Source organism: Bufo gargarizans, chromosome 1 (genome assembly GCF_014858855.1).
Source record: "Bufo gargarizans isolate SCDJY-AF-19 chromosome 1, ASM1485885v1, whole genome shotgun sequence".
Lineage (NCBI taxonomy): Eukaryota > Metazoa > Chordata > Amphibia > Anura > Bufonidae > Bufo > Bufo gargarizans.
The window spans coordinates 310,232,347-310,260,028 of NC_058080.1; the positions used below are offsets into that span (position 1 = coordinate 310,232,347).

A 27,682-nucleotide genomic window follows, 5' to 3' on the forward strand; every position below is an offset into this window, starting at 1 on the left:
ACTTTTGGGGTCTTGTCATGAGCTTGGTGTTGTGCACAACGCATGCATGCTGATTGCCAACAGCAACGCATTGTTGTCTCAGCATGTATGTGCTTTTCTCCCCTTCTCCTGGTTCCTCTCCTGTTTGGTATCTTTGGGCTGGGTGTGGCCACTGGTTTATACCTGCCTGTGGCTGGCAGGATGGAGTAGTTGTCCTCCAGCATTGGTGTGTGCTGGAGTTGCTCCAGTTCTGGGTATGTCATCGATCCAATTTGAGGGCCACCTAGTTGGAGATCGATGTCACCTTGATGTCTTCCCTTTGTTCCCTCTGTTCTGTACCCTTCCTTACATGTTTTGCATGTTTGGTGTGGGTTTATGTTTTGGGTGTGTTGTAATGTCTATTTTGGTGTTCCATGTCTGGTATGTTTGGTGTTGTTATCCAGCATCGTTGCTAGACATTTCCCCTGTCTGTTGTGTCCTCTGGAAGGGGGTCCCTGGGTTCCCCGGAGAGGGAACTACAAGTCAATCAGCAGCTCTGCCTGGGGCAGCCATGCATCCTGTCCGCATGGGGGTTCAGGCAGTTTCTGGTTCGCTGGACTCCGTGTTTGTTGTCTTTGTGCTGTGTCCTGGTAGGTGATTGGGTTCCAGTCATTGTTGCCTTGCTTGTTGTTGTGGGCTCTTACCTGCCTATCCAGTTGCTGTTTTCTGCCTTTCCTTTTCAGGCAGCTAGGCCAGTGAGACTCCTGTTCATCCATGTCTGGGATAAACAGGTTATCTCAGCACCTTTCTTTATTTTAGGGATTATCTGGGCGACTCAGGGTCCTTGATTTTTTGGGTATGAGCCGTCCAGGTCCTCTCATACGGTGCAGAGTTAAGGCGAGGATTAGGGACGCTATAGGTGGTGACCTGCTACCTTATCACAGCCTTTGGCCTTGTTGCTATCCCGTCTGCTTCCCCATTGTACAGTGGGGGGTTTCCCCCACTCCCCACCTTGACAGGTCTGATCCCCTGTACAATGCATTACAATATGTATCTGTATTGTAATGCATTGGCTGTAAGTGTATTGCACAGTATAATACACTTACAGTCTGCTTCCAGGGAAGGCAGCCACGATGCCTATGGAAGGCATCAGCCTGCTGTCCGAGTCATTGAGTCCCCATCACCGCAGCATGGGGACCCGATGGGGACAGGGAATCTCCCTCCACACACCCCGCACATGTCACGGTCAGCGCTGACCGCGACACAGCAAGGGTTAATGTGCCGGCATCTGTGTTTTTACGGATGCCGGCGCATATAGCAGGGCTCCGGCTATTAGTGACTGCCAGACCCTTACTGCTGATTGGGAGGGCATAGCTCCTGCACCCACCTGATCAGCGCGCTGTAGCAGTACGTCGCTGGTCGGGAAGTCACTTCCCGCAGGGCCATACTATTACAGCGCTGGTCGGGAAGGGGTTAACTCTCTTGCACATGGAATTCACTAGAGCTTCACAGGTTATCACTGGCATCCTCTTCCACTCCTCCATGATGACATCACGGAGCTGCGGGATGTTGTGCTCCTCCACCTTCTCTTTCAGGATGCTCCACAGATGCTCAATAGGGTTTAGGTCTGGAAACATGTTTGGCCAGTCCAGCACTTTTACCCTCAGTTTCTTTCGCAAGGCAGTGGATGTCTTGGAGGTGTGTTTGGGGTTTTTATCATGTTGGAATACTGTCTTGCTGCCCAGTTACCAAAGGTAGGGAATCATGCTCTGCTTCAGTATGTCACAGTACATTTTGACATTCATGATTCCCTCAATAAACTGTAGCTCTCCACAGCCAGCAGCACTCATACAGCCCCAAACCATGACACTCCCACCCCATGCTTGACTGTAGGCAAGACACACTTTTCTTTGTACTCCTCACCTGGTTGCCACCACACGCACTTTGACATCATCTAAACCATCTTGGTCTCATAAGACCACAGGACATGGTTCAAGTAATCCATGTCTTTAGTCTGCTTGTCTTCAGCTAACTGTTTGCGGGTTTTCTTGTGCATCATCTTCAGAAGAGGCTTCCTTCTAGGAGGACAGCCATGCAGACCAATTTGATACAGTGTGCGGCATATGGTCTGAGCACTGACATGCTGACCCCACACCCCTTTAACCTGGATGCATCCATTTTCTATTGTGTCAGAGAAAACGGATCCACTCCCATTGACTTACACTGTGTGTCAGGACGGATCCGTCTTGCTCCACACCACATCGCGGACTGAAAAACACTGCTTGCAGTGTTATTCTGTCCACGATGGGGACGCAACCAAATGAAACGGAATGCATTCTGGTAAATTCTGTTTCGTTCAGTTCAGTTTTCTCCCCACTGACAATGACAGATCTTAATAGCGGAAAAGGACGGCGCAAGTGTGAAAGTAGCCTTAGTCAGTGAAAAGACGGATGTCCAGTACATCGCAGCCTGCCAATCCTATGCCGCACAGCCTGCGATGTGCCGGCAACATGCAATGCGATGGCCATTTTTTTTCCTGCACTGTATTCACCCCATAAGATGCACTAACATCCCCCCCTTCCCACAGCAGGTCGCAAAGGGAACAAGCTTCCCTAGCATCACCAGTGGTTATTGTGAGCCAAAACCAGGATTGGAGCCTCCACAGACATAAGGTATAAGGTAATATTTAGGTAATATTTAAGGTATAAGGTAATTTTTAAAAGAAGAAAAACTGCTACAAGAGGACATAGTTTTAAATTAGAGGGGCAAAGGTTTAAAAGTAATATCAGGAAGTATTACTTTACTGAGAGAGTAGTGGATGCATGGAATAGCCTTCCTGCAGAAGTGGTAGCTGCAAATACAGTGAAGGAGTTTAAGCATGCATGGGATAGGCATAAGGCCATCCTTCATATAAGATAGGGCCAGGGGCTATCCATAGTATTCAGTATATTGGGCAGACTAGATGGGCCAAATGGTTCTTATCTGCCGACACATTCTATGTGTCTATGTATAAGCACCTGTTTTGTGTTTAGAGCTGCACCTGGTATTGGTTCATGATCACTGATGTAAATCCCTGACCAAAACACTGATGTGTGAATGAGGTCCCAGGGTAATAATAGTAGCGGCAATGAGTGGCCAACAATCAAGTGCAACCTGCTGGACGTTGCTTGCAACTTCACATATTGCCTTTCTCCTCTGGTGGGAACTTGGGGTCTTATGGGGTGAGTCTGCCTTAGTTTTCATATTAAATAAAAAGATTCATAGCAAAATGATATTACTTAATTTGTAATCACCATCAGCAAAAGTCTGTATTATAGCCGTAAGATGCATCCCCTATGAATATATGATGTCAATGACTGAACAGAGACTGTAGATTTGCATCTGTAGACATTTTGGGAAGTGTGGTCATACACCTTACACCTGGACTGCACCATAATATCTGATCTAGGCAGAACTCTACCACTCTAATTTAATAAAGGGGTTCAGAAAGGGCTCAAAGTGGAATAAAAAAAAAAAATACATACTCGCTATCTCCTGTCTTTGATTTTTTTTATTCCACTTTGAAATCTTTCCCAAAAAAATTCCCCTATGGACAGGATATTTAAGACTTCAACCTTGTTGCCTACTGTATGTGACTGTTAACAATCACAATCAAAACTGTAAATGAACCTCTGGGCTATAATACAGGCTACAACTCAAGATCCATAAATAATAAGTAAAGCAACAGATTTACAAAACTACCCAGCTTTTTGCATATAAGATATACAGTGTGATGGTGCTAAAATGTGGAAAAACCTTAAGTAAATCACGTCTGCCCCAAGCTCATTCGGTTCTGAAGCAATGTTGTCGTAAGGCACATATTCACATTCTTGTTACTGTACTTGGTCTCTTCAATGTTTAACTTGGGAATAAAGCTTGGCTGATCTTGTGTTGGTGGGTGGAGCGTCTCTCCTGGAGACGGATCCCTCTGATAACTTGTAAAGAATTGGACTAGCATAATAGTGATTGAACTAGGAGAGGGCAACACATCAGCTGTTAAGAAAGCTGGGGCATAGAATTCCATCATGGTAAGTTACCATTTAAAGATTTGTCAAATGTGTATATCTTATAGACCCCCTTTGTCTAGGAGAGATTGGCATAAAATATTAGAACAGAAGAAACAGACTGAACTGCCTGCAAATTCCCACACATATAAAGTGGCAATTAGGATTCATTCTGGTTGCAAAAAATCACTTTACATAAACAGGATGAGTTAGCCACAAATCACACATGTAATATGGATTTAAAGGAAATCTGAAATAACAGAAGGATTCATACCTCCCCTTCTGCTGGATCTACTTCAGACGCGGGTTCAAAAGACTGCATCAAAAATTGCACTTCAAACTTAAAGGGATTCCGTCAGCAAGATTTTCGACATAGAGCTGTTCATATCATACTATTAGTCTCCATTATCTAATTAAAAATATACTAGCTTTACCCCCACCTGTCCTTTCTATTTTGATAAAACGAGTTTTTATTTATATGCTAATTACCTTACTAACGTGCCCAAGGGGCTATCCCTCCGGCCGTTTGTGCCCAGCCGCGCATCTTATCTCGTAGCCCAGCACTGCCCCACTGCTAATTATTGACTCCTCTCATCGCTTAAGGTGCGGCATAATCTCACGCATGTGCCCTGGATCGACAGGTCAGTGCCTGCGAGCGAAGTGCGCAGACATCTGGCACATGTGTGCTTTGTTTGCTGAGGCTGTTGCCAGGACACTGCGCGGGCGCTGACCAGTGGATCCAGGGCGGATGCATGAGATTACGGCGCACCATCGGTGATAAGAGGAGTGAATAATTAGCAGTCGTGCAGCGCTGGGCTATGAGATAAGGGGCGCTGCTGGGCACAAACGGACGGAGGGACAGTCCCTTGGGCACGTTAGTAAGGTAATTAGCATATGAATAAACCGATTTTTATCAAAAGTGAAAGGACAGGTGGGGGTAAAGCTAGTATATTTTTTATTAGATAATGGAGACTCATAGGATGATATGAACAGCTCTATATCGAAAATCCTGCTGACAGAATCCCTTTAAAGGGGTTGTCTTACTTCAGCAGACGGCATTTATCATCTAGACAAAGTTATTACAAGGCACTTACTAATGTCTTGTGAATGTCCATATTGCTTCTATTGCTGGCTTGATTTATTTTTCCATCACATTATACACTGCTCATTTCCATGGTTACGACCACCATGTAATCCAACAGCAGTGGCCAGGCTTGCACACTATAGGAAAAAGCACCAGCCTCTCTGGTGGCCAGAATTGTGGGAGTACACATAGGCTGTTGCTTTTTCTATAGTTTGCTAGCACGATCACCACTGATGGATTGCAGGGTGGTCATAACCATGAAAACAAGCAGTGTATAATGTGATGGAAAAATGAATCCAGACAGCAAATGAGGAAATATGGATAATCCCAATACATTAGTAAGTGGCTTGTATTAATTTTCTCTACATAATAAATGTCATTTGTTGAAGTGACATTTTTACAATTAGCACTCCAACTGGTTGGTATGATAGTGAAGTTATTCAGCCAGACATGATGGGGCACAACAGTACAGTTATGGAAATGTTTCGGGATAGAAAGAAGCCCTTCATCAGGCCATATTGTGACCACGAGCACAGCCACACCGGTCATTCCTATTATACTAACATTCCACAGAGTTGAATATAGTTTGATGTGTATTTTTCCTGATTGCTGCCGAGTTGCCCCTGTTTGATCAGCGCGTGCTGAGGAAGGCTGGATATATTAGTGAAAGTAATGATAGATTAGATAGATAGAAAGATAGATACAGGGGCAGATTAGAAAAAAATATTAAAAGTGGGACTTCCGGTTCCATTGCTGGGATGCAGGACACAGAGTAGGAAAGCTCCGATCATCCCTCATCGATATCTCGGCTCCACTTATGAATAAGCACCAGAAAGGGGACCCGCTGAGTGAGAATAGGTCACCTACAAACCAGGCCACATCGGTCCATGGACCGATATCTCCTACAGAGCGGAAGCCGAAAGATAAGGAGCAGCAAAGGTACAGCCGCAGACAGCATGCTGCCCCCACATAGTAATTTCACCCACATTGCCCCCACATAGTAATTTTCCCCATACACTGCCCCGACATAGTAATTTCCCCCACATTGCCCCATATAGTAATTTCCCCGACACTGCCCCCATAAAGTAATTTCCCCCACAAAGTAATTTGCCCCCCACACTGCCCACATCAAGTAATAACCCCCCACACTGCAGCCCATTAGATAATTTGCCCTGACACTGCCATCCATTAAGTAATTTTCCCGACACTGCCATCCATATAGTAATTTGCCCCCACACTGCCATCCATTAAGTACTTTGCGCCCACACTGCCCTTCATTAAGTAATTTTCCACCACACTGCCCTTCAGGAATTAATTTGCCCCCACACTGCCCTTCAGTAAGTAATTTGCCCCCACACTGCCTTTCATTAAGTAATTTGCCCCCCACACTGCCCCATCAAGTAATAACCCCCCACACTGCCCACAATTAGATAATTTGCCCCGACACTGCCATCCATTAAGTTTTTTTCCCCCCACACTCCCCCACAGTATTAATTTCTCCACACTGCCCCCACAGTATTAATTTCTCCACACTGCCCTCACAGTATTAATTCCTCCCACACTAGTAATTTCCCCACAGTATTACTTGTCCCCCACACTGCCCCCACAGTATTAATTTCCCCCACACTAGTAATTTGCCCCCACGTAGTAGTTTGCCCCCCACTGTCCCTTCAGTAATGTCCCCCAAAGTTGGCACACAAAAAAAAAAAAAAAAAAAGCTAATACTTACCTGTGTCCCAGTCAGCGATCACTCGTAGATGGTGCAGGTGCACAACGCACACACGTCAGTGTGCTGCGTCCGGGCACAGGTGCCGGGATTTGGCTACCGCATAGACTTCAGGCCTATGGTGGTGATCGGCGGAGGGTTTACACCTTGCAAGGGCAAGGGTTTACACTCAGGGTTACCTTTCAAAACCTTTTATGCTTAAAAAGGGAACACTGCAGGGATCACCCCTCCTGTTCAATTTGGCACTAAAACCGCTAGGCAGCAACTTGTGCCAATCTAACATATTTGAAGGGATAATGGTAGGAAAATCACTGCAAAAAATGCACCAAAATGATACGCAACTGACAATACTAGCTAATTACTGAAGCCGATGTTAAAAGCTAAGAACTTTGCCAATTTTTTCCAGTCAGGAACATATCGGAGCCCCTCATGCAGTACATCACGGTGTCTCAGCACGCATGGGGTCCTACCACTGAACTGCCCGTGGTGTGTGAACAGGGTCTGAACAGTGCTAGAAACCAACTCACAGCCAGACTCTCACATGCCTCCATAGTGGTATCACCAATGCACTGTGAGGTAGGATAAAGCGGTGAGCCGCACCCACAACAGACCATGTGACACAGAAGCCGCACCCACAACAGACCATGTGACACAGAAGCCGCACCCACAACAAACCATGTGACACAGAAGCTACCAGGTGCAAAAGAACGTTACCAACAAAATTAAGTGGCACATTCCATACACATAAAGACAAAAACTCACTGAAAAAAGTGGCCTAAACGGGTGGAAATGCTCCAAACCCAAACACTGTAGCGTGTCTATAACCGGGGGAGCTATTCCTCCGCATGCGGTCTGCAGATAACGACAATCCCCAGCAAAAAATGCGTACAATGGAGGATGCCGGGGCGGACCACATGCACCACAAGAACATCTTACACAAAATGATACATTGTGCAGATGAAAAAATATATAAATACAAAAATCACTGCAAAAAATGCACCAAAATGATACACAACTGACAATACTAGCTAATTCCTCAGGCCGATGTTAAAAGCTGAGAACTTTGCCAATATCTTCCAGTCAGGAACATATCGGAGCCCGCATGCACCACATCACGGTGTCTCAGCACACAGGGGGTCCTACCGCTCAACTGCTCGTGGTGCGTGAACAGGGTCTGAACCAACTCACAGCCAGACTCTCGCATGCCTCCATAGTGGTATCACCAATGCACTGTGAGCTGCACCCACAACAGACCATGTGACACAGAAGCCGCACCCACAACAGACCATGTGACACAGAAGCCGCACCCACAACAAACCATGTGACACAGAAGCCGCACCCACAACAGACCATGTGACACAGAAGCTACCAGGTGCAAAAGAACGTTACCAACAAAGTTAAGTGGCACATTCCATACACATAAAGACAAAAACTCACAGAAAAAAAGTGGCCTAAACAGGTGGCAATGCTCCAAACCCAAACACTGTAGCGTGTCTATAACCGGGGGAACTATTCCTCCGCATGAGGTCCGCAGATAACTACAATCCCCAGCAAAAAATGCGTACAATGGAGGATGCCGGGGCGGACCACATGCACAACAAGGACATCTTACCCAAAATGGTACATTGTGCAGATGAAAAAATATATAAATACAAAAATCACTGCAAAAAATGCACCAAAATGATACACAACTGACAATACTAGCTAATTCCTCAGGCCGATGTTAAAAGCTGAGAACTTTGCCAATATCTTCCAGTCAGGAACATATCGGAGCCCCTCATGCACCACGTCACTGTGTCTCAGCAAGCATGGGGTCCTACCACTAAACTACTTGTGGTGTGTGAACAGGGTCTGAACAGTGCTAGAAACCAACTCACAGCCAGAATGGTAGATGGTAGATCTGCATTTTTGCGGACAGAAAAAATCATACAACCGTCTGAATGAGCCCTTATGCTAAGCACCTGGAAATGGTCTGGGAAGACAAAAGGCGGTGTATAGAAGGTACTACCTGTGTCTGGATGGTGTGCAACAAAAGTGTTGGAGATGCTCACGCTTGTCGGTGGATCAAATTGCTCTCTACTGGTCTTTTGTCTGGGCTGTTTGAAACCTGTTTGCCCTATGTGCTTGGCCTCACTTAACAATTGCCCATAACAGCTAGGTCAAAACAGCCTAGATGGCGGGCAATTTGTCAAAATCACTATCCTTCTTTTAGTCCAATAATGTACCCTTCTCACAGTCTAAAAAAGTGAGCAAAATGTCTTTGAGTGCCTTGTAGAGGCTTGACTAGCAGTCGACAATCTCTCACCATGACGTACACTACCTAAAAGTAGCTTCTGAGACCCTTTTTATAGGGCACCAGGGAAATCATGTTTATAGCAGTTTGTTTACATATAGACAAGACTGAGCTGCAATAGCTCTGATGCCAGAAACAAGCATTGGAACTGCGTAGTTCTGTTGTGCCCTGGTGAAAGGGTACTTTGGAGTTTGGCTTTTGTGACATTTGCCCCTATTGCTGCTATGCAAGCATCAACTCACTGCTTTGGTGTACTTTGAAAGATTAATGATGATTATGATTTATGTAATTGTGTGCACTTGGATACAGACCGATTTTCCATTTTTGCTTTTCATTTTTACTCCTTGCCATATCTTTTTCCGTTCACATAGCCGTATGAGGGCTTATTTTACACAAAAAGTTGTACTTTCTAATGGCACCATTTAATATTGCATGAGATGTAATGAGAAGCTGTAAAAAATTCCATATTTGGTGGAATTGAAAAAAAATATGCAATTCCGCCAAAGTTTTATGGGTTTTGTTTTTAGAGCGTTTTCTATGAGGTAAAACTGACCTGTTACTTTTATTCTCGGGTCAGAACGATTATGGTGGTACCACATTTGTATAGTTTTTCTTGCGTTTTAATACTGAAGAAAATAAATAAATAAAAACCTCTAGAACATTTTTGTAGTTATGTGTACCGAGCTGTGTGAGGGCTCATTTTTGCAGGGAGATCTGTACTTTTTAATGATACCATTTTGGGCTGTGGATGACTTTTTAATCACTTTTTATAAAAAAAATTGTGGGAGGTGAAGTGACCAAAAAACATAAAATCGTTGATTTTGACTTTTTTTTTTTTTACAGTTTTGCCGTTTGCCTTATGGGTGTTTAATAGTATGGGTGTTTTCACACACGGTGATGCCCATGATGCTTATTTTTTTTATTGCTTACCTATTTTTATTTTGGGGAAAGGGGGCTGATTTGAAGTTTTATATTTTTTAATTTTAATTTAATATTTTTTCAAATATGTTATATTTTATTTTTTGCACTTTTTAATAGTTCTCATATGGAAATTTAATAAGTAATCGTCAGATTGCTTCTTTCATATACCCCAATGCATTAGCATTGGAGGTCTATGAGAGTTACACTATATTCCTATGGAGCCCTGCCATAAGCCAGGATTACAGTGGCTTCTGCACACACCATCCGGCTCCCCTGATCCTTGCTAGGGGGAGCGGTACACACCTGAGCTTCCAGGGTTTTGCACTCCCAGATGCTGTGGTCACAGTTGACCACGGCATCTGAGGGGTTAAATGTCTGCGATTGATATTACCGCAGATTGCGGACATTAGCAATGGGTGTCTTCTGTGTGAAACAGCAGTCACCCGGTTGCCTATGGCGCCCACTCCGCTCTAATTGGGGGTTAGGTGGAATCCATCACCCCGATTAGAAATACATGAGTAGTACTGCAGATATAGAGTTCAAATTGCTCTTTTTTATTTTCCTAGTAGCAGAAGGACCCGGCTTTGCACGGGTATATTTAATCTATTTCATTTAATGGTAACAATTAAGTTTATGATAAACAGAGACACTTGAGCTGCCGTTAGATATATCTCTGAGGCTGATGATCTTTCACCTTGTTTGCCGCTGCCTAGTATTGGGGTAAGTGTCCAACCTGTTCTCACCTTTAATAGGTGGCTAATAGCTATATGTATATGTATATAATACCGGCGCTGGCATACAGAGAGGGTAGGGGAGGGTGAGGATTATTATGTGTATATGCACAGGACGCTAATTACCAGATCTCTACCTGTTATCTGATGGATAGTCGTTCCGTGATGTGGTGTGATCCCGTTGTTCCAGGAAGCGCTGTATCGATCTGCTGAGACGCTTCTTGCTCTAACTCTCACCTAGCACGCTGCCCCGGCCGGTAGCTAGCGCACACGTGGAGGAGCCTGCAGGGATGAGTTCAGGAGCGTCTTCGTGTGACGTCACAACTTCGCTCTGGGTGCCTCCAAAGGACAAATTTCCATCCAACGCGTTTCAGAACCTACGGGTTCCTTCATCAGGGATAGTTCATGGTACAAGTCCTGGGGGTTAAATAGGTTTTCCATTCCCATAATCTTTCCTGCAGTATCTGGTCAGGAACCTAGGGGAACACCACTATTCATTTTACGCTACCCCAGCCCATTGTTATATGGGGTCCATGTCTCTATTTAAATGCAAATAACTAAATTTCCTGATTTAGGCCCTTTGGTGCCAGACTATTTAATCTGAATATCCACTTACTTTCACAGCGTGACATTTGCTGGATATAATTGCCACCCCTCATATCCGTTTCAACCCTTTCAATACCGCCAAAGATTGAACCTGTGAATGAACTGCCATGATATTCTGTGTAGTGTTTGGATAATGGGTGTCCATCAAATTTTTTATTTATATTCCTGATGTGCTCCTGTATTCGAATTTTCATTTGGCGTTTAGTTCTGCCAACATAGATTTCCTGACAGGGGCATTTGATTAAATATATTACCCCTTTGGTGTCGCAGGTGATATAATTTTTTATTTTGTAGGTGGTTGGATCATCTCCTATTTCCAAAATAGGGTTATATTGTCTAGTCGTCCTACAATTTCTGCACATTTTACAGGGGGAGAAACCTACTTTTGTTCCGTTTTGTGTGTTATTTTTCTTTAGAATAGTTTTAACAGATGGGGCTATTAGGTATGCTAAGTTTTGTGCTTTCCTAAAGATGAAAGTGGGTGCTTTTGGGATTCTTTCACCTATCAGTTTATCCTGTTTCAGGATATCCCAATGTCTCCCAACGATCCGTTTGAGGACCCTATCTCCTTTACTGTACTTGGTTATGATTGGGATTTTGAGTAAGGTGTCTCCATTTTTGTTTATATTTTTATTTTTGTTTATATTTGTATCCTTTCCGTTCCCAATTGTTGGTGCTGGGGATTCTTGTTCCTATTCATTGGTATATTTTTTATTAATTCACTACGGTCTAATTTTTTCACTTCCTCTACTATTGGTTCTAGATCAGTTAATCTGTAACCTTTTTTCGATGAATTTTCTGTTGAGCTCTGCTGTTTCCTCCTCAAAGTGTGTTATATTGCTACAGTTTCTACGGGTCCTGATAAATTGACTCCTGGGGATATTCTTCAACCAGGTTGACAGGTGGCAGCTTTCCAATGGTATGAAGCTATTACAATCTGTTGGTTTGTGAAATGTTCTTGTTTGTATTTTACCCTTCTCTATAAAAATTGTTAAATCCAGAAAATTGATCTGCTCTCGGCTCCAGGTTGACGTGAAGTGCAAATAAAATTCATTTTTATTTAAGTTATCTAAAAATTGATGCAGGCGAGATTCCTCTCCATTCCAAATAAAAATCACATCATCAATGAATCTTTTCCAGAGGACTAGATCCGCACCGAGTTCGGCAGATGGACAGATGGCAAGCTCCTCCCACCTCCCAACATATAGATTGGCGAAACTCGGCACGAATCGAGTCCCCATAGCAGTCCCCCACGTCTGGAGGTAAAATTCAATTTTCGTACTTAAAATAATTGTGCGTTAAAATAAAATTTATACATTGTCCTATGAAGTCCACCTGTTCATCGGGTATCTCTCCACTTTTCCTTAAAAAATATTCTGTTGCCTCCCTACCCTTTGTATTTTCTATGATGGTATAAAGCGAGGTAACGTCCAGGGTGCCCATGATATAGTTATCACACCACTCAATGTTATTTAGTAATTGTAGGATGTGCTTGGTGTCCTTTATATAGGCTGGTAGCTCCTGTACATATTTCTGTAAGATAATATCCACGTATTTTCAGAGGTTTGAGGTCAAACCCTCAATCCCTGAGACTATAGGTCTTCCCGGGGGGTTAGATTGACACTTGTGAATTTTGGGTAAATAGTAAAACATGGGTATCCTGGGGCACTGGTTGTTTATGGATAGTGCTTCCTCACCGGAGAGGATACCTCTCAATTTCCCTTTTTTTATTAATATATTCAATGCACTTTTATATGTTGCTGTGCGGTCTAGTTGTAGTTTTTTGTATGTTTTCTGGTCCATCAGTAGTCTGAGAGCTTCCTTGTGGTAGGCCTCCTGGTCGAGGATTACAATGCCCCCCCCCCCCTTTATCAGCTGGTCTAATAACAATATGATTATTGGTCTGTAGTGCCTTTATTGCTGCCTTTTCTGTTTTTGATAGATTTTGATATCTATTTTTTGTTTTGGGTTTAAACCTATGCAAATCCCGTATTACCAGGGTTTGGAACGTTAGGAGGGCCTCGGAGTACTCACCTAAAGGGTTAAAATGGGATTTTGGTTTTAGCCCTGTATGCATAAAGGTATCAATTTTTTTATTATTATTATTTATTTTTTCAATTTTTACATTTTTTTCAGTATTTTCAATTTTTTTCCTTTTTTCTATCAATAAGGGCCCTGTCTCTTTATCCTGACTTTTTTCCTTATACTCTTTTTTCAAAAAGTACTTTTTAAGAGCTAGATTTCGTAGAAATTTCTTTATACCAATAAAGGCATCAAAGGGGCAGAAACTAGATGAAGGGGCGAATTTCAGGCCTTTTTCAAGTAATCTCAGTTCGTCATTTTTCAATATATATTTGCTCAGGTTGAAGATCCCTTCTCCTGTCTTTTTGTTATTATTTTTGTTGGTTTTCTTGGTTAATCCTTTACCACGTCTTCCTCTTTGCGTTTTTTTCTTTTTGAGGGGGATTTTACCTTGAAAAAATCCTTATTAACCGTCTTCTTAGTCCTCGTACTAGTAGCTAGATGTTTCATTCCCACATGCCTTTTTCTTGTAATATTTCTTTTGACTATGTCACTATAACTGGTGTTCATAGTTTCTTCAGTGATTATTTCTTCAGCAATTATTTCCTTAATCTGATCCTCAGGGTACATAGCTCCCCCTTGTGTTGGTTGAGTGTTTTTACTGATCAGTGCTTCACCTTCCCCCTTGTCTTCCAGTGAGTTTAGTATCTCATATCTGTTTTCTGTGATTATTGAGCCATTAGTCTCCTTCCTCAGGATATGTACTATTGGAGATATTGGATGGGAGTTCCTGTTACTTGTGATGCTGCCTTCCTGCGGTGAGTTTTCTAGGCTAACATCATGTACTGTTATATCTTCCCACAGATTTTCTCTATCATCACATTTTGTATTATCTATCGTATCATAACAAGATGTCCCCACCCCTGAGTGATTTCCCTGTTCTTGTTCCTGCACATTACTTATCTGGATTGCGTCTCTCTCAAGTTTCTTTTTCTTCATAATTATAATTTCATTCTCTTTTTGTATAATTCTCATTTTGATGGAATTTGAGATTTTAATTACCTCTGGGTGGTATTTATATGGCCTTATTATCTCAAAGAGTTTCATTATTTCATAATTTGTCCTCATTAAGCCTTTCTTTCTTTTTTCTATTATGAATAGAGTTGAGCGGACACCTGGATGTTCGGGTTCGAGAAGTTCGGCCGAACTTCCCGAAAATGTTCGGGTTCGGGATCCGAACCCGATCCGAACTTCGTCCCGAACCCGAACCCCATTGAAGTCAATAGGGACCCGAACTTTTCGGCACTAAAAAGGCTGTAAAACAGCCCAGGAAAGGGCTAGAGGGCTGCAAAAGGCAGCAACATGTAGGTAAATCCCCTGCAAACAAATTTGGATAGGGAAATGAATAAAAATAAAAATTAAATAAATAAAAATTAACCAAAATCAATTGGACAGAGGTCCCATAGCAGAGAATCTGGCTTCACGTCACCCACCACTGGAACAGTCCATTCTCAGATATTTAGGCCCCGGCACCCAGGCAGAGGAGAGAGGTCCCGTAACAGAGAATCTGTCTTCATGTCAGCAGAGAATCAGTCTGCATGTCATAGCAGAGAATCAGGCTTCACGTCAGCCACCACTGCAACAGTCCATTGTCATAAATTTAGGCCCAGCACCCAGGCAGAGGAGAGAGGTCCCGTAACAGACAATCTGGCTTCATGTCAGCAGAGAATCAGTCTTCATGTCATAGCAGAGAATCAGTCTTCATGTCATAGCAGAGAATCAGGCTTTACGTCACCCACCACTGTAAGAGTCCATTTTCATAAATTTAGGCCTAGCACCCAGGCAGAGAAGAGAGGTCCCGTAACAGACAATCTGGCTTCATGTCAGCAGAGAATCAGTCTTCATATCATAGCAGAGAATCAGGCTTCACGTCACCCACCACTGTAAGAGTCCATTTTCATAAATTTAGGCCCAGCACCCAGGCAGAGGAGAGAGGTCCCGTAACAGACAATCTGGCTTCATGTCAGCAGAGAATCAGTCTTCATATCATAGCAGAGAATCAGGCTTCACGTCACCCACCACTGTAAGAGTCCATTTTCATTAATTTAGGCCCAGCACCCAGGCAGAGGAGAGAGGTCCCGTAACAGACAATCTGGCTTCATGTCAGCAGAGAATTAGTCTGCATGTCATAGCAGAGAATGAGGCTTCACGTCAGCCACCACTGCAACAGTCCATTGGCATATATTTAGGCCCAGCACACAGGCAGAGGAGAGAGGTCCCGTAACAGAGTATCTGGCTTCATGTCAGCAGAGAATCAGTCTGCATGTCATAGCAGAAAATCAGGCTTCACGTCACCCAGCACTGTAAGAGTCAATTTTCATAAATTTAGGCCCAGCACCCAGGCAGAGGAGAGAGGTCCCGTAACAGACAATCTGGCTTCATGTCAGCAGAGAATCAGTCTGCATGTCATAGCAGAAAATCAGGCTTCACGTCAGCCACCACTGCAACAGTCCATTGTCAGATATTTAGGCCCAGCATCCAGGCAGAGGAGAGAGGTCCCGTAACAGACAATCTGGCTTCATGTCAGCAGAGAATCAGTCTTCATGTCATAGCAGAGAATCAGTCTTCATGTCATAGCAGAGAATCAGGCTTTACGTCACCCACCACTGTAAGAGTCCATTTTCATAAATTTAGGCCCAGCACCCAGGCAGAGGAGAGAGGTCCCGTAACAGAGGATCTGGCTTCATGTCAGCAGAGAATTAGTCTGCATGTCATAGCAGAGAATCAGGCTTCACGTCACCCAACATTGGAACAGTCCATTGGCATATATTTAGGCCCCGGCACCCAGACAGAGGAGAGGTTCATTCAACTTTGGGTAGCCTCGCAATATAATGGTAAAATGAAAATAAAAATAGGATTGAATAAGGAAGTGCCCTGGAGTCCAATAATATATGGTTAAGGGGAGGTAGTTAATGTCTAATCTGGACAAGGGACGGACAGGTCCTGTGGGATCCATGCCTGGTTCATTTTTATGAACGTCAGCTTGTCCACATTGGCTGTAGACAGGCGGCTGCGTTTGTCTGTAATGACGCCCCCTGCCGTGCTGAATACACGTTCAGACAAAACGCTGGCCGCCGGGCAGGCCAGCACCTCCAAGGCATAAAAGGCTAGCTCTGGCCACGTGGACAATTTAGAGACCCAGAAGTTGAATGGGGCCGAACCATCAGTCAGTACGTGGAGAGGTGTGCACACGTACTGTTCCACCATGTTAGTGAAATGTTGCCTCCTGCTAACACGTTGCGTATCAGGTGGTGGTGCAGTTAGCTGTGGTGTGTTGACAAAAGTTTTCCACATCTCTGCCATGCTAACCCTGCCCTCAGAGGAGCTGGCCGTGACACAGCTGCCTTGGCGACCTCTTGCTCCTCCTCTGCCTTGGCCTTGGGCTTCCACTTGTTCCCCTGTGACATTTGGGAATGCTCTCAGTAGCGCGTCTACCAACGTGCGCTTGTACTCGCGCATCTTCTTATCACGCTCCAGTGCAGGAAGTAAGGTGGGCACATTGTCTTTGTAGCGTGGATCCAGCAGGGTGGCAACCCAGTAGTCCGCACAGGTTAAAATGTGGGCAACTCTGCTGTCGTTGCGCAGGCACTGCAGCATGTAGTCGCTCATGTGTGCCAGGCTGCCCAGGGGTAAGGACAAGCTGTCCTCTGTGGGAGGCGTATCGTCATCGTCCTGCCTTTCCCCCCAGCCACGCACCAGTGATGGACCCGAGCTGCGTTGGGTGCCACCCCGCTGTGACCATGCTTCATCCTCATCCTCCTCCTCCTCATCCGCGTCCTCCTCGTCCTCCAGTAGTGGGCCCTGGCTGGCCACATTTGTACCTGGCCTCTGCTGTTGCCAAAAACCTCCCTCTGAGTCACTTCGAAGAGACTGGCCTGAAAGTGCTAAAAATGACCCCTCTTCCTCCTCCTCCTCCTCCTCCTCCTCCTGGGTCACCTCCTCTTCCATCATCGCCCTAAGTGTTTTCTCAAGGAGACATAGAAGTGGTGTTGTAACGCTGATAACGGCGTCATCGCCACTGGCCATGTTGGTGGAGTACTCGAAACAGCGCAACAGGGCACACAGGTCTCGCATGGAGGCCCAGTCATTGGTGGTGAAGTGGTGCTGTTCTGTAGTGCGACTGACCCGTGCGTGCTGCAGCTGAAACTCCACTATGGCCTGCTGCTGCTCGCACAGTCTGTCCAGCATGTGCAAGGTGGAGTTCCACCTGGTGGGCACGTCGCATATGAGGCGGTGAGCGGGAAGGCCGAAGTTACGCTGTAGCGCAGACAGGCGAGCAGCAGCAGGATGTGAACGCCGGAAGCGCTAACAGACGGCCCGCACTTTATGCAGCAGCTCTGACATGTCGGGGTAGTTGTGAATGAACTTCTGCACCACCAAATTCAGCACATGCGCCAAGCAAGGGATGTGCGTCAAATTGGCTAGTCCCAGAGCTGCAACGAGATTTCGCCCATTATCACACACCACCAGGCCGGGCTTGAGGCTCACCGGCAGCAACCACTCGTCGGTCTGTTGTTCTATACCCCGCCACAACTCCTGTGCGGTGTGGGGCCTGTCCCCCAAACATATGAGTTTCAGAATGGCCTGCTGACGTTTACCCCGGGCTGTGCTGAAGTTGGTGGTGAGGGTGTGTGGCTGACTGGATGAGCAGGTGGAAGAAGAGGAGGAGGAAGCCGAGAAGGAGGAGGTGGCAACAGGAGGCAAAGAATGTTGCCCTGCGATCCTTGGCGGCGGAAGGACGTGCGCCAAACAGCTCTCCGCCTGGGGCCCAGCTGCCACTACATTTACCCAGTGTGCAGTTAGGGAGATATAGCGTCCCTGGCCGTGCTTACTGGTCCACGTATCTGTGGTTAGGTGGACCTTGCTACAGATGGCGTTGCGCAGTGCACACTTGATTTTATCGGATCCTTGGTTGTGCAGGGAAGGCACGGCTCTCTTGGAGAAGTAGTGCCGGCTGGGAACAACATACTGTGGGACAGCAAGCGACATGAGCTGTTTGAAGCTGTCTGTGTCCACCAGCCTAAATGACAGCATTTCATAGGCCAGTAGTTTAGAAATGCTGGCATTCAGGGCCAGGGATCGAGGGTGGCTAGGTGGGAATTTACGCTTTCTATCAAATGTTTGTGAGATGGAGAGCTGAACGCTGGCGTGTGACATGGTTGAGACGCTTGGTGACGGAGGTGGTGGTGGTGTTGGTGGTACATCCCCTGTTTGCTGGGCGGCAGGTGCCAACGTTCCTCCAGAGGCGGAGGAAGAGGCCGAGGCGGCAGCAGCAGAAGAGGCCGAGGCGGCAGCAGCAGAAGAGGTAGCAGGGGGAGCCTGAGTGACTTCCTTGGTTTTAAGGTGTTTACTCCACTGCAGTTCATGCTTTGCATGCAGGTGCCTGGTCATGCAGGTTGTGCTCAGGTTCAGAACGTTAATGCCTCGCTTCAGGCTCTGATGGCACAGCGTGCAAACCACTCGGGTCTTGTCGTCAGCACATTGTTTGAAGAAGTGCCATGCCAGGGAACTCCTTGAAGCTGCCTTTGGGGTGCTCGGTCCCAGATGGCGGCGGTCAGTAGCAGGCGGAGTCTCTTGGTGGCGGGTGTTCTGCTTTTGCCTACTGCTCCCTCTTTTGCTACGCTGTTGGCTCGGTCTCACCACTGCCTCTTCCTCCGAACTGGGAAAGTCAGTGGCACGACCTTCATTCCATGTGGGGTCTAGGACCTCATCGTCCCCTGCATCGTATTCCACCCAGTCTTGATCCCTGACCTCCTGTTCAGTCTGCACACTGCAGAAAGACGCAGCAGTTGGCACCTGTGTTTCGTCATCATCAGAGACATGCTGAGGTGGTATTCCCATGTCCTCATCATCAGGAAACATAAGTGGTTGTGCGTCAGTGCAGTCTATGTCTTCCACCGCTGGGGAAGGGCTAGGTGGATGCCCTTGGGAAACCCTGCCAGCAGAGTCTTCAAACAGCATAAGAGACTGCTGCATAACTTGAGGCTCAGACAGTTTCCCTGATATGCATGGGGGTGATGTGACAGACTGATGGGGTTGGTTTTCAGGCGCCATCTGTGCGCTTTCTGCAGAAGACTGGGTGGGAGATAATGTGAACGTGCTGGATCCACTGTCGGCCACCCAATTGACTAATGCCTGTACCTGCTCAGGCCTTACCATCCTTAGAACGGCATTGGGCCCCACCATATATCGCTGTAAATTCTGGCGGCTACTGGGACCTGAGGTAGTTGGTACACTAGGACGTGTGGCTGTGGCAGAACGGCCACGTCCTCTCCCAGCACCAGAGGGTCCACTAACACCACCACGACCATGTCCACGTCCGCGTCCCTTACTAGATGTTTTCCTCATTGTTATGGTTCACCACAACAACAAAAATATTTTTGGGCCCAATGTATTGTATTCAAATTCAGCTGAATATAAATTTGAGGCCTAGTATTTAGGCGCTGGGTGACCGGTATGGATTTACTGACAGAATTAGACTTGGAAATGCACAGTAGCGTGTGTGTGAAGTTATTCTGAATGACCCTATGTGCACCTTGAATATTATATACCCTTTTAGGGATAGATTTCAAATAGCTCTGATATAGCAGAAACCACTAAATTATGAAATTGCTAAATTGGGAATTGTATTTCAACCCAGAACAAAAAATGTGCTTTGACGGACACTAAATAACTTTCCCAGCCACAACAGTACAGCGGTAACGACAGATTTCGCGGGATATAAATTTGAGGCCTAGTATTTAGGCGCTGGGTGACCGGTATGGATTTACTAACAGAATTAGACTTGGAAATGCACAGTAGCGTGTGTGTGAAGTTATTCTGAATGACCCTATGTGCACCTTGAATATTATATACCCTTTTAGGGATAGATTTCAAATAGCTCTGATATAGCAGAAACCACTAAATTATGAAATTGCTAAATTTGGAATTGTATTTCAACCCTGAACAAAAAATGTGCTTTGACGGACACTAAATAACTTGCCCAGCCACAACAGTACAGCGGTAACGACAGATTTAGGCTACTTTCACACTAGCGTTCGATCGGATCCGTTCTGAACGGATCCGATCATAATAATGCAGACGGAGGCTCCGTTCAGAACGGATCCGTCTGCATTATTTTGGCATATAAAAGCTAAGTGTGAAAATAGCCTCGGACGGATCCGTCCAGACTTTCAATGTAAAGTCAATGGGGGACGGAACCGCTTGAAGATTGAGCCATATTGTGGCATCTTCAAACGGATCCGTCCCCATTGACTTACATTGTAAGTCTGGACGGATCCGCACGCCTCCGCACGGCCAGGCGGACACCCGAACGCTGCAAGCAGCGTTCAGCTGTCCGCCTGTCCGTGCGGAGGCGAGCGGAGCGGAGGCTGAACGCCGCCAGACTGATGCAGTCTGAGCGGATCCGCATCCATTCAGACTGCATCAGGGCTGGACGGAAGCGTTCGGGTCCGCTCGTGAGCCCCTTCAAACGGAGCTCACGAGCGGACAGCCGAACGCTAGTGTGAAAGTAGCCTTAGCGGGATATAAATTTGAGGCCTAGTATTTAGGCGCTGGGTGACCGGTATGGATTTACTGACAGAATTAGACTTGGAAATGCACAGTAGCGTGTGTGTGAAGTTATACTGAATGACCCTATGTGCACCTTGAATATTATATACCCTTTTAGGGATAGATTTCAAATAGCTCTGATATAGCAGAAACCACTAAATTATGAAATTGCTAAATTTGGAATTGTATTTCAACCCTGAACAAAAAATGTGCTTTGACGGACACTAAATAACTTGCCCAGCCACAACAGTACAGCGGTAACGACAGATTTAGCGGGATATAAATTTGAGGCCTAGTATTTAGGCGCTGGGTGACCGGTATGGATTTACTAACAGAATTAGACTTGGAAATGCACAGTAGCGTGTGTGTGAAGTTATTCTGAATGACCCTATGTGCACCTTGAATATTATATACCCTTTTAGGGATAGATTTCAAATAGCTCTGATATAGCAGAAACCACTAAATTATGAAATTGCTAAATTGGGAATTGTATTTCAACTCTGAACAAAAAATGTGCTTTGACGGACACTAAATAACTTGCCCAGCCACAACAGTACAGCGGTAACGACAGATTTAGCGGGATATAAATTTGAGGCCTAGTATTTAGGCGCTGGGTGACCGGTATGGATTTACTGACAGAATTAGACTGGGATATGGCCAAAAAATAACCACACTATTGCTGGTTAAATGCACTTGGTGTGACAGCTTCACCCTGATGTAGGCTTTAGCCAGAAAACAACCACACCATTGAGGGTTAAATGCACTTGGTGACAGGCGCAGCTTGCCCCTGATGTAGTATATGGCCAAAAAATGAACAGACTATTGCTGGTTAAATGCACTTGGTGTCACAGCTTGACCAACCACACTACTGAGGGTTAAATGCACTTGGTGACGGGCGCAGCTTGCCCCTGATGTAGTATATGGCCAAAAAATGAACAGACTATTGCTGGTTAAATGCACTTGGTGTGACAGCTTGACCAACCACACTACTGAGGGTTAAATGCACTTGGTGACGGGCGCAGCTTGCCCCTGATGTAGTATATGGCCAATAAATGAACAGACTATTGCTGGTTAAATGCACTTGGTGTCACAGCTTGACCAACCACACTACTGAGGGTTAAATGCACTTGGTGACGGGCGCAGCTTGCCCCTGATGTAGTATATGGCCAAAAAATGAACAGACTATTGCTGGTTAAATGCACTTGGTGTGACAGCTTGACCAACCACACTACTGAGGGTTAAATGCACTTGGTGACGGGCGCAGCTTGCCCCTGATGTAGTATATGGCCAAAAAATGAACAGACTATTGCTGGTTAAATGCACTTGGTGTGACAGCTTCACCCTGATGTAGGCTTTAGCCAAAAAACAACCACACCATTGAGGGTTAAATGCACTTGGTGACAGGCGCAGCTTGCCCCTGATGTAGTATATGGCCAAAAAATAAACAGACTATTGCTGGTTAAATGCACTTGGTGTGACAGCTTCACCCTGATGTAGGCTTTAGCCAAAAAAACAACCACACCATTGAGGGTTAAATGCACTTGGTCGCAGCTTGTGCTGGCGCACCACAAGACACAAAATGGCCGCCGATCACCCCAGAAAAAAGTGACTGACAAACGGTCTGGGCAGCCTAAAAACAGTGAGCAATTGAATTTCAGCAGCTCAATGATGCACAGCTGCAGATCGATCGATTAATCAAGTCCTTTGGAGGAGTTAATCTGCCTAATCTCGCCCTACTGTCGCAGCCGCAACCTCTCCCTACGCTAATCAGAGCAGAGTGACGGGCAGCGCTATGTGACTCCAGCTTAAATAGAGGCTGGGTCACATGGTGCTCTGGCCAATCACAGCCATGCCAATAGTAGGCATGGCTGTGACGGCCTCTTGGGGCAAGTAGTATGACGCTTGTTGATTGGCTGCTTTGCAGCCTTTCAAAAAGCGCCAAGAAAGCGTCACAAAAGCGCCAAGAAAGCGACGAACACCGAACCCGAACCCGGACTTTTACGAAAATGTCCGGGTTCGGGTCCGTGTCACGGACACCCCAAAATTCGGTACGAACCCTATACAGTTCGAGTTCACTCATCCCCTGAGAATAAAAGCAGGGAAATAATATTGAATATTAAAACTCTGGAAAGACTACTAATCACTGAGATCAGAGATCTGTGGGAGGTAGTTACATTGGAGGATTATTTAAAGAAAAATATGGTACCAAAAGGGTTAAAAGTCATCAAAGCACTATCAGGCGATCTAGGGGACCGTGAGACCCTAAAAGAGTGGGATGATCTATTCCACGAATTCTCAAAAACCGCAGTATTATTCATAATAGAAAAAAGAAAGAAAGACTTAATGAGGACAAATTATGAAATAATGAAACCTTTTGAGATAATAAGGCCATATAAATTACCACCCAGAGGTAATTAAAATCTCAAATTCCATCAAAATGAGAATTATACAAAAAGAGAATGAAATTATAATTATGAAGAAAAAGAAACTTGAGAGAGACGCAATCCAGATAAGTAATGTGCAGGAACAAGAACAGGGAAATCACTCAGGGGTGGGGACATCTTGTTATGATACGATAGATAATACAAAATGTGATGATAGAGAAAATCTGTGGGAAGATATAACAGTACATGATGTTAGCCTAGAAAACTCACCGCAGGAAGGCAGCATCACAAGTAACAGGAACTCCCATCCAATATCTCCAATAGTACATATCCTGAGGAAGGAGACTAATGGCTCAATAATCACAGAAAACAGGTATGAGATACTAAACTCACTGGAAGACAAGGGGGAAGGTGAAGCACTGATCAGTAAAAACACTCAACCAACACAAGGGGGAGCTATGTACCCTGAGGATCAGATTAAGGAAATAATTGCTGAAGAAATAATCACTGAAGAAACTATGAACACCAGTTATAGTGACATAGTCAAAAGAAATATTACAAGAAAAAGGCATGTGGGAATGAAACATCTAGCTACTAGTACGAGGACTAAGAAGACGGTTAATAAGGATTTTTTCAAGGTAAAATCCCCCTCAAAAAGAAAAAAACGCAAAGAGGAAGACGTGGGAAAGGATTAACCAAGAAAACCAACAAAAATAATAACAAAAAGACAGGAGAAGGGATCTTCAACCTGAGCAAATATATATTGAAAAATGACGAACTGAGATTACTTGAAAAAGGCCTGAAATTCGCCCCTTCATCTAGTTTCTGCCCCTTTGATGCCTTTAATGGTATAAAGAAATTTCTACGAAATCTAGCTCTTAAAAAGTACTTTTTGAAAAAGAGCATAAGGAAAAAAGTCAGGATAAAGAGACAGGGCCCTTATTGATAGAAAAAAGGAAAAAAATTGAAAATACTGAAAAAATGTAAAAAATTTAAAAAATAAATAATAATAAAAAAATTGATACCTTTATGCATACAGGGCTAAAACCAAAATCCCATTTTAACCCTATAGGTGAGTACTCCGAGGCCCTCCTAACGTTCCAAACCCTGGTAATACGGGATTTGCATAGGTTTAAACCCAAAACAAAAAATAGATATCAAAATCTATCAAAAAGAGAAAAGGCAGCAATAAAGGCACTACAGACCAACAATCATATTGTTATTAGACCAGCTGATAAAGGGGGGGGGGGCATTGTAATCCTCGACCAGGAGGCCTACCACAAGGAAGCTCTCAGACTACTGATGGACCAGAAAACATACAAAAAACTACAACTAGACCCCACAGCAACATATAAAAGTGCATTGAATATATTAATAAAAAAAGGGAAATTGAGAGGTATCCTCTCCGGTGAGGAAGCACTATCCATAAACAACCAGTGCCCCAGGATACCCATGTTTTACTATTTACCCAAAATTCACAAGTGTCAATCTAACCCCCCGGGAAGACCTATAGTCTCAGGGATTGAGGGTTTGACCTCAAACCTCTGAAAATACGTGGATATTATCTTACAGAAATATGTACAGGAGCTACCAGCCTATATAAAGGACACCAAGCACATCCTACAATTACTAAATAACATTGAGTGGTGTGATAACTATATCATGGGCACCCTGGACGTTACCTCGCTTTATACCATCATAGAAAATACAAAGGGTAGGGAGGCAACAGAATATTTTTTGAGGAAAAGTGGAGAGATACCCGATGAACAGGTGGACTTCATAGGACAATGTATAAATGTTATTTTAACGCACAATTATTTTAAGTACGAAAATGAATTTTACCTCCAGACGTGGGGGACTGCTATGGGGACTCGATTCGCGCAGAGTTTCGCCAATCTATATGTTGGGAGGTGGGAGGAGCTTGCCATCTGTCCATCTGGCGAACTCGGTGCGGATCTAGTCCTCTGGAAAAGATTTATTGATGATGTGATTTTTATTTGGAATGGAGGGGAATCTCGCCTGCATCAATTTTTAGATAACTTAAATAAAAATGAATTTTATTTTCATTTCACGTCAACCTGGAGCCGAGAACAGATCAATTTTCTGGATTTAACAATTTTTATAGAGAAGGGTAAAATACAAACAAGAACATTTCACAAACCAACAGATTGTAATAGCTTCATACCATTGGAAAGCTGCCACCTGTCAACCTGGTTGAAGAATATCCCCAGGAGTCAATTTATCAGGACCCGTAGAAACTGTAGCAATATAACACACTTTGAGGAGGAAACAGCAGAGCTCAACAGAAAATTCATCGTAGTGAATTAATAAAAGATATACCAATGAATAGGGAACAAGAATCCCCAGCACCAACAATTGGGAACGGAAAGGATACAAATACAAACAAAAATAAAAATATAAATATAAACGAAAATGGAGACACCTTACTCAAAATCCCAATCATAACCAAGTACAGTAAAGGAGATAGGGTCCTCAAACGGATCGTTGGGAGACATTGGGATATCCTGAAACAGGATAAACTGATAGGTGAAAGAATCCCAAAAGCACCCACTTTCATCTTTAGGAAAGCACAAAACTTAGCATACCTAATAGCCCCATCTGTTAAAACTATTCTAAAGAAAAATAACACACAAAACGGAACAAAAGTAGGTTTCTCCCCCTGTAAAATGTGCAGAAATTGTAGGACCACTAGACAATATAACCCTATTTTGGAAATAGGAGATGATCCAACCACCTACAAAATAAAAAATTATATCACCTGCGACACCAAAGGGGTAATATATTTAATCAAACGCCCCTGTCAGGAAATCTATGTTGGCAGAACTAAACGCCAAATGAAAATTCGAATACAGGAGCACATCAGGAATATAAATAAAAAATTTGATGGACACCCATTATCCAAACACTACACAGAATATCATGGCAGTTCATTCACAGGTTCAATCTTTGGCGGTATTGAAAGGGTTAAAACGGATATGAGGGGTGGCAATTATATCCAGCAAATGTCACGCTGTGAAAGTAAGTGGATATTCAGATTAAATAGTCTGGCACCAAAGGGCCTAAATCAGGAAATTTAGTTATTTGCATTTAAATAGAGACATGGACCCCATATAACAATGGACTGGGGTAGCGTAAAATGAATAGTGGTGTGCCCCTAGGTTCCTGACCAGATACTGCAGGAAAGATTATGGGAATGGAAAACCTATTTAACCCCCAGGACTTGTACCATGAACTATCCCTGACGAAGGAACCCGTAGGTTCTGAAACGCGTTGGATGGAAATTTGTCCTTTGGAGGCACCCAGAGCGAAGTTGTGACGTCACACGAAGACGCTCCTGAACTCATCCCTGCAGGCTCCTCCACGTGTGCGCTAGCTACCGGCCGGGGCAGCGTGCTAGGTGAGAGTTAGAGCAAGAAGCGTCTCAGCAGATCGATACAGCGCTTCCTGGAACAACGGGATCACACCACATCACGGAACGACTATCCATCAGATAACAGGTAGAGATCTGGTAATTAGCGTCCTGTGCATATACACATAATAATCCTCACCCTCCCCTACCCTCTCTGTATGCCAGCGCCGGTATTATATACATATACATATTTCATTTAATGTTTGTGTGTGTCATTAAAAGATATCTACAGTATCCCGCCCCGTTAAAACTGACCTACAGCAGTGAAGAAAAATGGCTGGGTTGTTATGGAAACCTGGTGTAAAACTTTACTGTCCTTTTGAACAGTTCACACTCAGACAGCATTACTGTGCTGTCTGAGCATGAGCTGCAGGGAGAAAGTCATCGTCCCTCCCACCCCTAAGGCTGACAGAAGTTCATTTTTCCCTTAATTTTTTCAATCCCTGTCGGCTGAGGAGTGTGTGTGGGGGCGTGGCCTAACCAGATTGGAGGTGTGGCTTATTGGGTCCTGGAGTGGGGTTTTTAAGTCCGTCTTTTGAGGGTAGCCTGAATGGCCACACTACCTGGCCCCTGAACTGTCCCCTCCACAGCACTCCGCTACCTTAACAGTGTCATTCACAGCACCCTACCCCTTTAAAGCTGACCTGCAGCAGTGATGAAAAATGGGTTGTTTTGGAAACCTGGTGTAAAACTGTGTGTATGTGTGGAGACTAAGAACCTGCAAGCTTCTATTGACTGATAGGGTCATGGGACCGTGTGTATGGCAGTTGGGACATGAAGAGAAAGACCTGCAGGCTTCTATTGGCTAATGTAGGTCATGTGATGTGCCATATTTGCATTTTTTTGGGATAGCTCAGAAACGGTACGTGCTAG

The 27,682-nt window shown here is 44.6% G+C and overlaps 1 protein-coding gene across 1 annotated transcript in view; it reads left to right on the forward strand.

The window, feature by feature from the left end:
• The first annotated feature begins 3,943 nt into the window (after positions 1-3,943).
• Positions 3,944-27,682, forward strand: part of LOC122927708 (microtubule-associated tumor suppressor 1 homolog) — a 104,573-nt gene continuing 80,834 nt past the window's right edge. The window contains exon 1 of the mRNA XM_044279814.1: positions 3,944-4,025. Coding sequence (XP_044135749.1) covers positions 4,023-4,025 — 3 coding nt within the window. The 5' untranslated portion in view covers positions 3,944-4,022. The remainder of the gene's footprint in view (positions 4,026-27,682) is intronic.